Source organism: Myotis brandtii, unplaced genomic scaffold, assembly GCF_000412655.1.
Source record: "Myotis brandtii unplaced genomic scaffold, ASM41265v1 scaffold317, whole genome shotgun sequence".
Lineage (NCBI taxonomy): Eukaryota > Metazoa > Chordata > Mammalia > Chiroptera > Vespertilionidae > Myotis > Myotis brandtii.
Genome location: NW_005362155.1, coordinates 2,318,970 through 2,329,951, shown reverse-complemented (window position 1 = coordinate 2,329,951; position 10,982 = coordinate 2,318,970). Strand labels below are relative to the sequence as shown.

Genomic DNA, 10,982 nt, shown 5'->3' with positions numbered 1-10,982 from the left:
CTAATGGAGGGGGGGGGGTAGAGGCAAGAAGAGGCTGGGAACCCCTCGTCCCTTTTATAAACAGGCACCTCCTGCCCCTGCTCTGGGGAGGGGATGTGTGGGAACACGGCGGCCCTCCCCTGCCACCATGGAGCTCCGTTATCCCACAGGAACATCAACCTCCAGCTGAGGCTGACCAAGAACCTCCCTACCACTTGGGGGAGTGCCGAGGGAGGGACAGGGTCACAAAGGCTAGACAAATCGGGAAACGGAGGCCGGCAGGGGTCCGCAGAACCCCCAGGTGTATGCGGCACTGGGAACAGCCTGGCTGGTCCTCCTCTCCCTCCACCCCTCCCATCAGGACCCCAGCCCATCATGAGGTGAACCCCACATCCATCTGGCCCAGGGGCTGGAGAACCTTGTCAGGACAATGATCAGCTGATGCGGGGGGTGGGTAGAGGCAAGAAGAGGCTGGGAACCCCTCATCCCTTTTATAAACAGGCACCTCCTGCCCCTGCTCTGGGGAGGGGATGTGTGGGAACACGGCGGCCCTCCCCTGCCACCATGGAGCTCCGTTATCCCACAGGAACATCAACCTCCAGCTGAGGCTGACCAGGAACCTCCCCACCCACTGGGCGGAGCACCGAGGGAGGGACAGGGTCACAAAGGCTAGACAAGTGGGGAAACAGAGGCCGGCAGGGGTCTGCAGAACCCCCAGGTGTATGCAGCGCTGGGAGCTGGCACTCTATCGGCTGGACTGTCCCCGCTAAGAGCGGCCTGGACAGGGATGAGTGAGAGGAAAGGGCCCCTTTGCTGTCCATGCAAGGCCTGTCTGAAAGTGGAGGGCTCCCTGCCAGCCCATGTGTCCCTTCTGGCCTACCGATGGGTGAGGAGGGCAGGGGCTCCTGGGGTCCCCACATTCAGGCCCTACAGCTCCATAAGGAAGCAGACCTGGGTGGGGCGGTGACTCCAGACCCTTAGTGCCAGTCCGGGCCCCCTGCTGGGCCCTGGGTTCAGACAAAACAGGACCCTGTCTTGAAAAGTCACAGATAAAGAGGTCAGGACAGACAAGTGCCTGTGCCTGGAGACCCAGCACCTCAAGGGGCTCAAAGGGGACCCCTGGCTTGGGAACCCAAGGCTGGACCAGACCCTGCCATGGTATATGGCAGGCAACAGCAAAATTGGGGGGTTGAGGGGGATTCTTACAATCAAGGATGAAGGGCAGAACGTCATGGGCTGCTGAAGCTATGGCCTCACTACAGACAGGAGGGGCTGCGGGGGCTGCGGGGCCCCGGGGCCGGAGTTGCCCGAGCCTCAGGCTGAACTTTGTGTCCTTTTATGGCTGGAAACGCCCAGGGTGCTTGGCAACCTGTGAGCACATCAGGAGCGAGTACTCATGGGGGACAGGGTGGCAGACAGGGTTCTGCTGTGAGATAAAGGTGCCTGAGCAGGAATGGGGGCCTGTGGGGGGATTGGAAGGATCCCGCCTCCCTCAGGCCTCCTGGCACCTGCACTCCCCTCCCACCCTGACCAGGAACCCCAGACCCCCTGTGTGTTGGGGGCCAGCCTAGACAGGAGGGGCCGGGAGGGAAGCCCCTGTCTGCCAGCTTCAAACGAAGCCTGTGTTGTCTCCAGCCACCTGCTGAGGGCCATGCCAGGGCCCCCAGAGCACAGAGGTGGGGTGTAGAGGCAGGGCCACGAGCGGCCGTTGCAGGGCAGGAGAAGTCTGCAGGCCTGGCAGCCACACTACCTCCTTTTAACCTCATGGCGTGAACCCGGCTGTTAGAGCAGCCGGACAGGTGGACATTGGGGCATCCGGGCCGAGCGTTGAGGGACAGGCCCTGCTCCGCTGCTGACGCAGGAGGGCAGAGTAGGTCAGGCGAGGAAGGGCACCTGACAACCTCCAAGTGCGAAAGCGACCACGTCCTCAGAGACCCGGGGGGTGTGGAGGCGTGTCCTGAGCGAGTCCAAGACCCCACCGAGAGCCTCAGTACTTGTCAGGGAACCTGCCAGAGGGCACTGCCCGTGAGTCTAGGATGAGAAGGCAGTGCCTGCGGCACCCCACAGCCTCCAGGTTTATTTACTACAAAACAAACAAACAAATAAAAAACGGACTGAGAACTGGGGGCCGGGTGGGGGCCGGAGGGGTCAAGGTCACCATCTCTGCAAAGTGATGAAGGGCGCAGAGACACAAAGGTCAACAGGCCCAGCTGCCCTGACACTTAGAAGAAGAACGAGGAGTTGACCCCAATCAGAACAGCAAGCGGGCAGCCCCCACGGTGTGCTTCGGTCGAAATCAGGAATGACATGCATGCGCCGTGGGAAAAAAGCCGGAAAAACACTCGAATACAGGGACAGCCCGGCAACCTCCTGAGAGACAGGATCCTGTCTGGGAGCCAATTTACCCAGATTAAGTTTATCCGTTTAGCGGAATTCCAATAAAACATCCATTTACAAAATTTAGGTGAAATTCATATAATAAAAGTTACCATTTTAAAGTGAACAATTTAATGGCATTTTGCACTTTCACAGTGTTGTACAACTACCAGCTCTATGTCTAGAATATTCTCATGATCCCCAAAGAAACCCAGGACCCCATTAGCAGTCACTCCAAAACCCCTACCCCAAATATCAAGTGTTTGCACATATCAAGGAAGAGATCCTCTGATCTCCCCCAAGGCAGGGGTCATGGGAGGGAGGTTTGCTCAGGTGGAGCCCCTGCCCCCCCAACTATGGGACCCATCCAGGCACCCAAATGGTGCCCTCAGACCTCCATCAGCACAAATCTGGCAAATGCATAGCTGCCACCTCATCTCCAGACACAGCCTGAAGGAGGGGAGAAGAAGGGCCGGGCACAGGGGGAGCAAGGTGCCTGGAGTGGCATGAGTGTCCCAGGACAGGGAGGAGCAGGGGAGCACCCCTCAGGCTCCTGGGCAGTCTAGGACCCTTAAGGTAAGGTCCCCATCTGGGCAGAGACCCCATCATTCAATGTCAGTTATTCATTCAACAAACACCTTTCAGAGCTGTGGTAGCTGGACCAGCCCTCAGGAGCTAGGGGATGGCATCGGCCCGTCTATACAGGGCAGGGCAGTGCCCTTGGGCTTGATGGAAAGGAGGTGGGGGGGGGCTTGGGGAGGCCCCCTCGACCCCAGCAGCCAAAGTGGAAGAGGGCTGGTGGGTCATGGATCCAGCTGTCTCTCCAGGTCCTCACCTCCATCCAGCCCTGGGCTCCACGGTTCTGCGGGAGCCCTGATCAGTATCTTTCAGTCGCTAGGGCACCCCCCAAGGACATTACAGATCTCCGTGGCCCCGGGTTCCTGTAGCAAGTCCTTCCTGATGTCTCCCCTTCCTCTGCTTGTTGTTCTGCCCTGGAACCCACCCAGGGCACCCGGACATAGCTCCTGCTGATAGGGGCTGGGCCGGGAGTGCAACCTCGGTTAACCACAGGGCAGATCGACCTTGGTTTCCCTCATGGTGGGGATGCAACACCTGCTCTGCGTGCGGGGCTATGCACCACACGCCCACCCTGTGCCCGGCCCCGCCAGGCAAACAGAGCCCTCCTGCCTCTGCGCCCCACCCCCGAGGCAGCCGGATTTCCTGAGCAAGGTCATTGTGGAAGCCACTGGAGCCCATTGGCCAATAAAACCCATCGATGCAGAGAGAGAGCCCATAAAACAGGTCACCCTCCCCAGAGGGTACGTGCTCTGTGTCACCCCCACCCCACTCAGGGCTGGGACAGGACCTGCAAGCAGTGTGGCTCTGTCCGAAGGCTGTGCTGGGTGTGGGAGGGCAGCAGGGCTCCCACCGGCTCCCAGGGCTCATGCTCCCCTTGGGGCACTCCTGCTCTGCCCCTTGCAGGCCTTGGGGGAGGGTCCTCATTCCCTCCTGCTCAGTGGCCCACCCTCACCCAGGCATCTGCAACTGTCCACACTAGCCAAGCCTCTCCTCACTCCCACAGACCCGGGGTCCACAGGCTGCCCGGAACCCCCTGGAACATCCCACAGGCTCCCCACACTGGGTCCATCAGGCCCCAGGCACAAACACACACATACACACACTCACACCCCCCCCCCTCAGGCAGGAACAGATCAGGGTGCTGCTGGCATCTGTACACCCCACATGGTATTCTCAGCTGGCATGGCCTTGGGGAGGGAGCTCGTGCAGTTCAATCAATTGGGGGAAATTGATCTGGGCAAGATTTCCGAGCCATCTGCTCACTCCCAGAGTCATTTTGATCCCAGGGAGGCCTGATCATGGGGTGGGGACAGCAGGTTGGGCTGGCCTGTTTCTCCTGGGGCACCCACCGCTCCCCGGGATGCCGGTCCCTAGAGTGGGTGATGGTGGGTTTGGCCACCAGGTCCCAGTGATTCCAATCCCAGGCTCTGTGGACCCCACATGGAGGAGCCGCCCCCACTCCTTGAAACTGATCCCAGGAGTCGGGGAGACTCAGCCTGGGTCCCTCACGGCAGCCAGGTCCCCACACCCAACAACCACGGAAGGAGCTGACCCCCAGCCCCCATCCTTAGAGGCCAAATTCAGATCCCGCCCCTCCCAGGAAGTGAGAGGGGCTGCCCCTGCCCAGCCCAAGGCAAAGGCCCATCAATTCTTTTAATCCCTATTGTTTACACCTTCCATGATGGCATCATCTAAGTGCCCACCGATCACTTCTGGCTGGTGTTTGCCCACCCCCGTCCTGCCTCCTCCGATCCACGAGCTCTGATTTGCATTGGCTTCTTGGCTCCGGGCACAATATTTGCTTTGGGAAAGAGTCAAACCTTTATTCTCTAATTTATTCAGGAGAGTGGTTGTCAAACACCAGCGCCCTCATTACACCGCCGTGTTTCCCGGGTTTGGCCTCTGTCTGGGATCGGTGGGGTCGGTGGGGAGGCCCAGCAGTGCTGTCTGGCCTTTCCCTGCCCAGCACAGCTCCCCCTGCCCCTTGTGCCCTCCTGAGGTTGGGTTCCTGCTCTGGGCTGACAGAAGCTCGAGTGAGGTGGCACTGGCAGGGGGTCTGCTGGTTGAGTCAGCCCTGTACCCTGGTCCTTTTCCTTCCAGCCTTGGATAGAGGCCAACGGCACCAGGACCCCAGCAAGGCTCAGGCAGTCCTCCCTGGAACCCCGTTGTGGGCCTGAGTAGGGGGAATTGCTGGTACTTCTGGAGGGTCAATGGGGCCACTCTCGTCTGGGGGATGCGGAATTCCTCAGGGGCCTGGCATTTGCTGGCATTTGCATCTACCCACACAGCCTTTCTAGGCCGGCTGCTATTTGCACTGAAAGGCCGCTCCCCGCACTGCTGTCTGGATATTTCTCCTCTTCTGCTTTCATCCCCCTCCCTCTCCAGCCCAAAGCCCCTGCTGTGAGCAGAAGAGAGAGCTATAGGTTCCATGTCCTCACTGGCCCCTCCCAGGACAGCCCCTCCCAGTGACCTAGGCCCCCTGCACTGAGCCCCTCTGGACACCTGTGCCCCCACCCACAAACCCAGAAACCTGGGGCTGACAGTCCACCCCCAACCTCGGCTCCTCCCTCTCCCTCTGTACTTGCTGCTTTCCCCACCCAACCCCACCATGGAAGCCATGGCTCCGCCCCTCGCTGCCCCCAGGGGACTGTGGGTAGCAGGAAGGGAGGTGCAGCAGCAGGGGTGGGCCAGCTGCTGAGTCTCCTCTGGCATCCCTCACCCGTTGTCACTGCCCGGGGCATTTGCAGCTTCTGTTCTTCACACCTGCCATGTCCAACGTCAACAAGCTACCAGGAGCCGGGAGCCAGGGGGCATAGGCCAGAAACCAGCACAGCGGAGTCTTTAATTTCATGGTGTAGCACTTGACGCTGACCAGGTGGCTGACCAGGTGGCACTGGGCTGACAAGAGGGTGGAGGCTGGGGGGGTGGTCACCCTCTCACACTCATGACCACTCCCCTGGCCTGGGAGGCTGACACAGGCTGGGGCAGGACCAGAGGGTCGAGATGCCCTGACCATTGCCTGGAACCCCTGGGCCTCTGCCACCCACCCCCTAAGGCCCCGTGACCCCAGCTTGCCCAACAAGAACAGACAGGTGGAGTGGCAGCTTGTCACGGCAGGACCACCCACAGCCTCATTCCAGACAGCTGCCCTCACGCCTCGAAGAGTATTCAGGCTGCAGGGGAGCACCTCAGCAGGTCCCCAAATCTCAGGGAAGGGCTCGGCCCAGCAGGAAACCCAGACCGGGTGGGGCAGGGGTGCCGGGCGTGGCCCATCAGCACCCCTCACAACCTACTGGTCTGCATGAGCCCGTTGGCCTCTGAGCTGCATGCAGCCAGCGTGGCCTCCTGTAGCCGGCTGCTCTTGTCAGGCCGCGGCTCCGTGGCATCCACGTCCTCGGTGCCATAGCCCTTTCGGAAGCACAGAACCTTCCGGAAGCTCTGGCGGAAGTTGTCAGAGAGGAAGCCATAGAGCACAGGGTTGGCACAGCTGTTGGCGTAGGACAGGATGACCACGAAGAAGTAGACACCCGCGGCGGCGGGCTCCTCGGGCAGGACGATGGCCAGGTTGACGATGTTGATGATGAAGAAGGGCAGCCAGCAGCCCACGAACACCAGCACCACCACCACCACCATGCGTGTCACCTTGCGCTCCGAGCGCCGCCGTGTGGAGCCCACGCGCACGCCGGACGCCTTCACCTTCACCACGATGAGCAGGTAGCACAGGCAGATGACCAGCAGCGGCCCGAAGAAGCCCAGGACGGACGTGTAGATGATGAAGACGGCGCCCCACAGGCCCACGGGCTCCGGCCAGCTGAGGTTGCAGGTGTCCCAGCCCTCCTGGATGTCCGCGAAGACCACCAGGGGCAGAGACATGAGCAGCGAGAAGGCCCAGACCGCGGCGCTGGCCAGCTTGGCCACCCGTGGGCGGCGCCACTGCGTGGAGCGGATGGGGTGCACAACGGCCAGGTAGCGGTCCACGCTCATGATGGTCAGGCAGAAGATGCTGGTGAACTGGTTGATGCCGTCCAGCGTCATCACCAGGCGGCACAGCACGGGGCCAAAGGGCCAGTAGGAGACGGCGTTCTGTGTGGCCAGGAAGGGCAGGCCCAGCATGAGGAGCACGTCGGCCACCGCCAGGTTGAGGATGTAGATGTTGGTGACTGTCTTCATCTTGGCGTGGCGCAGCACCACGTAGATGACCAGCGCGTTGCCCCCCAGCCCCACCACGCACACCAGCAAGTAGAGCACCGGCACCACCACCGCTCGGGCCCCCGGCGAGGATGCGGGCCCCGCCATTGTCCCGTTCTCCCCGCCGCCGCTGGTGGCCGCTGAGGTGTTCCAGGCGGCTGGTCTGGAGGTGGGGAACAGCGGTTCCATCGCCACCAAGGGCAGGGGACTGTCCTCTCTGCAGGAGCAGAAGGAAGGATGCTGGCAATTAATCGGACAGCCAGGCCCTTCCTCCCCCCGGCCCCGCCCGCCTGCCCCAGGAGGCGCAGGATTACCCCACGTCGCAGGGTAAACACGATTACTCATGTTCAACTTGGCTGGGAATCACATTAAGCAAATTGTTTGGAAAACAAGCCCGGAGAGGAAGGAGCAGGGAGATAGAGATAGCTGCCATGAGCGGAGACATTGACATGTCGTCCGATGATACTGCAATGACTCGCAGAGACCTCACCGCCCCTACGCCCCCCACCTCCCTGGATGGTTCCCGGAGCCTGAGGCCAGCCCCTCTCCCTGCAGCAGCACCACGACCCCACCTCACAGGTAAGGGACTGAGTATGGCAGGTGTCACCTCCTCGAGGACTCTCAGGGACCCTCCTCAGGGACAGAGGGAGTAATTAGCCGGCCCAGACATCGGCTGGGCACCGCAAGTCCCTCACACCCAACCGGTGCCACCTGGAAGTGCAGCAACGCCTGCCAAGCCCTGCTCTCCTGCGTGACCCCAAAGCCGGACTCTGGGTGACCTCCTTAACCATCAGGAGGGAGCCAGGCCTCGCCTGTGGCCAAGAAGCCAGACCTCGGGCTGCAGAGGCTTTGCCAGCGTCCACCTGGCTCCCAGGAACACTGTCCCCTGGTAAGCGGCATCCGTGCCACCGCGGCAGAGCCCCAGCCACGTGGTCCAAGAGGAGTTGGTTTCCCTGCCCCCACAGCTGCCAGCCAGCCCACTCGCTGCAGCAGGGATGTCACTCTGCGAAGGAAATGACCCGAGAAACCGCTGGACAATGTGCTAGCATCGCGGCCGCGAGGGACACACTCCGAGTGCTCTGTGGTGGGCTCACCACCTCCACGGCAATGGCGGCATTTCCTCAGCCTCAGGCAGAGGCCGCCATGCTGGAGCAGGCAGAACGGACCCCCCCCCCCCCCCCCCCCACACACACACACGTTGTAAATAGGGAACACAAAGTGGACAGAGTACTGGTAAATACCGCTGATAGCTCGTGCCGCAGGGCAGGAGGAAATGCATGTGTGGGCGCGCAAGGCACATGCGTGTAAAGGAGACAGGGAGCGTGAACAGGGAGAGTGTGAAAGGGGGCGATTCGGGGAGACTGCGTGGAAGGAAGGACTTCAGCTGTGTGATGGGTTTTGTAGAAAAAGAGCTGAGGCAAAGACAGGGACCATGAACCCCTGCCGCTCAAGGTGATCAGCGCGCGCGCGTTTGTTGTAGAGGTTCTGTATTTTTCTGTGTGTTTAGGGTAGTTCACAAAAATGGTGACGATGACAAAATAAACACCTCCATTGACAAGAGAGAAAGGAGAAAGGGGACACAGGTATAGCTGATGTCTCAGGCCCCCAAGGGATGGGGAGTTAGCGGGGGCCCAGACAAGACCCCGAAAGGGGCTGGAAAAGGCCATGATGACCCAGCCAGGGCCGCTCGGGCCCAGCAGCCCCCTGGAGCCTTGCTCCGCTAGCCCAGTGCCCCCGAGTCACCTCAGAACAGAGGATGCGCCCAGCAGCTGCTGGTTCTGAGTTTGGGGAGGCGGCTGAAATCTGATAGACAAGTGTTGGGGGAAGGGCAAGCCCAGGATAATTAACATTGACAACGACAGAAAGAAACCCTGTTCTCTCGTGGGCAGCACACTAGCTTTGCCAAGTCCACTTGGCTGACCGACGCTAGGAAGCATGACCTAGAAAATCAACAGGGGAAAGCTGGCCCAGCAGATTCATTTCGGGTGAAATAATAATACTATGACTGAATAATCATGTCCAAACTGTGTTCGACATGTGTAGGATCCTCCATGAGGCCTGGATAAAACTATTGTGAAGCAAATGTGGCTTCCTGTTAAGAAGTAAATGGACAAGTGTGCTAGGTATGTTTTTGAAAAATGACAACTCTTGGGTGTGGAAAACCATCGTTTGGGGCGGGGGGGGTGTATCCAGTCTGGATACAGTTGAAGAGAGAATCGGGGAATCGGAGAGGAGCTGAGGGAGTTCTTCAGGACGTGGTGCAGAGAGGAGGAGATGGCAGAGGGCTCTGAGCCCTGGGGGGCGTGCACAGGCCCATCATTCGGAGGATGGCTGGGCCCCTGTGGAACTGACCAAAGACAAGAGTCCTGCTCAGAAGCACAGACCTGTCGGGAACAGAATAAAGGAAGTGTAAGATAGTGTCAGAACGTTAAGGAGAAGGAGGAAATCCCGAAGAACGCCCATCGGGAGGCGAGAGGAAACCTCGAGGCGTGAGGACCAGGGGGGCTGTGCGGCTCAGGGGCCACAGAAGCTGGCGGGAGAGGGGACGTGTAACCTGAATCCCTCACCAGGAGGGAGAGAGACATTGTCTGTGTTTTGCTGGATTGGTTGCTCCTGGCGCCAAGCACCCCTTGCTGTGTGTTGTGCCCTGGTGGGAAGCATGTGACAAAAACCCTATGCAAAAAGGGCAAAAGTATGATGTTTGGGGACAACTGCATTTCAAGACAAAGGGGTCCCTTGGGCGGTGCTCCGAGCCCTCCGTCAGAGGGTGCTGCCAGGTGGGGGGAGCCCACACTCCCCCAGGGTGTGCCCGCCTGGGAGGAGGGTCTTTCAGACTCTCAGGGTTGCCTAAGGCGCGCTCCTGTAAGAGGGGACTCAGCCTGCTGAGCTTGGCTCCCCATGCCTGGCCCAAAGGGGCCCCTCCTCACACTTAAAAGAAATACCCAAGGGGCTTTGGGCCCATTCTACTTGGGACCAAACGGGGCGCTGTGGGGAGAAGGAGCCCCCAAAGGTGTTCTGTTCACCCTGTCGGGGGGTGCGGGGCTCAGATGTATCTGGGGCCTGGGTTTCCAGGCTGCTGTGGCTGAGTGTGCCTTCGATTCTCAATCAGATACACATCTTGTCTTCACGAAGCTCTCAGCTGCTCAGGGCTCCTGCCAGGTGCCCAGGCCGCCCAGAACCCAAAGTGGGCAGAGCAGACTGCCAGCCCCCCCACCGCCACCCTCCCAAACACCCCACCTCCTGGTTAGACTCAAGAGCGATGCAGAACAAAATTAGGCCACTGTTACTGAGTCTGCCTCTTAGAACATTATTCCACAAGGGCCATTATTCAGAAGTTGCCATTTTAGTCACAGAAATTACACGCTCATGGAAAAATTGTCTCTGAGACCCCTTCCCCTGTGGATGGGGGATTCAGTAGGGGGGGGGGCTGTGGAACTGACCATGAACCAATGCTGGGGGCTGACTCAGACCTCCCACCAGGAAGGGAGCGCCCAACCCACTCATGTGGCACAGGGAACACACCGCGGTCCCTCCATCCCCTGCCCCAGTACACCCACCGCACGGCCCCAGCGACCCTGGGTAAGTCATGCCCCTTCTCTGAGCCCTGGCTTCCTGTAACAGGTGAGTCCTGTAACATGCAATGTCGCTGAACAGATTCAGCACGCTCAGGTGTGCAGGACGCTGCCCGCAGTGGCGGCACACAATGGGTTCTCCAGAATTGCTGCCACTCGCCTGCCCCAAACAGCCCAGCATCTCCTCCCCAGAGCTCCTTGGAGAAGTGGGCAGAGCCTTCCCAGGGGCCTGGGCACAGAGATGGGCCTCAGTGCTTCAGCACTCCATGCCAGAGTGAGGTCCGGCCT

The 10,982-nt window shown here is 60.2% G+C and overlaps 1 protein-coding gene across 1 annotated transcript in view; it reads right to left on the bottom strand.

Annotated features, from left to right (window-relative positions):
• Nucleotides 1-6,093: 6,093 nt before the first annotated feature.
• SSTR5 (somatostatin receptor 5) overlaps nt 6,094-10,982 on the bottom strand; it is a 5,452-nt gene continuing 563 nt past the window's right edge. The window contains exon 2 of the mRNA XM_005870390.1: nt 6,094-7,339. Within this exon, the coding sequence (XP_005870452.1) occupies nt 6,217-7,311 (1,095 nt within the window). The 5' untranslated portion in view covers nt 7,312-7,339 and the 3' untranslated portion in view covers nt 6,094-6,216. The remainder of the gene's footprint in view (nt 7,340-10,982) is intronic.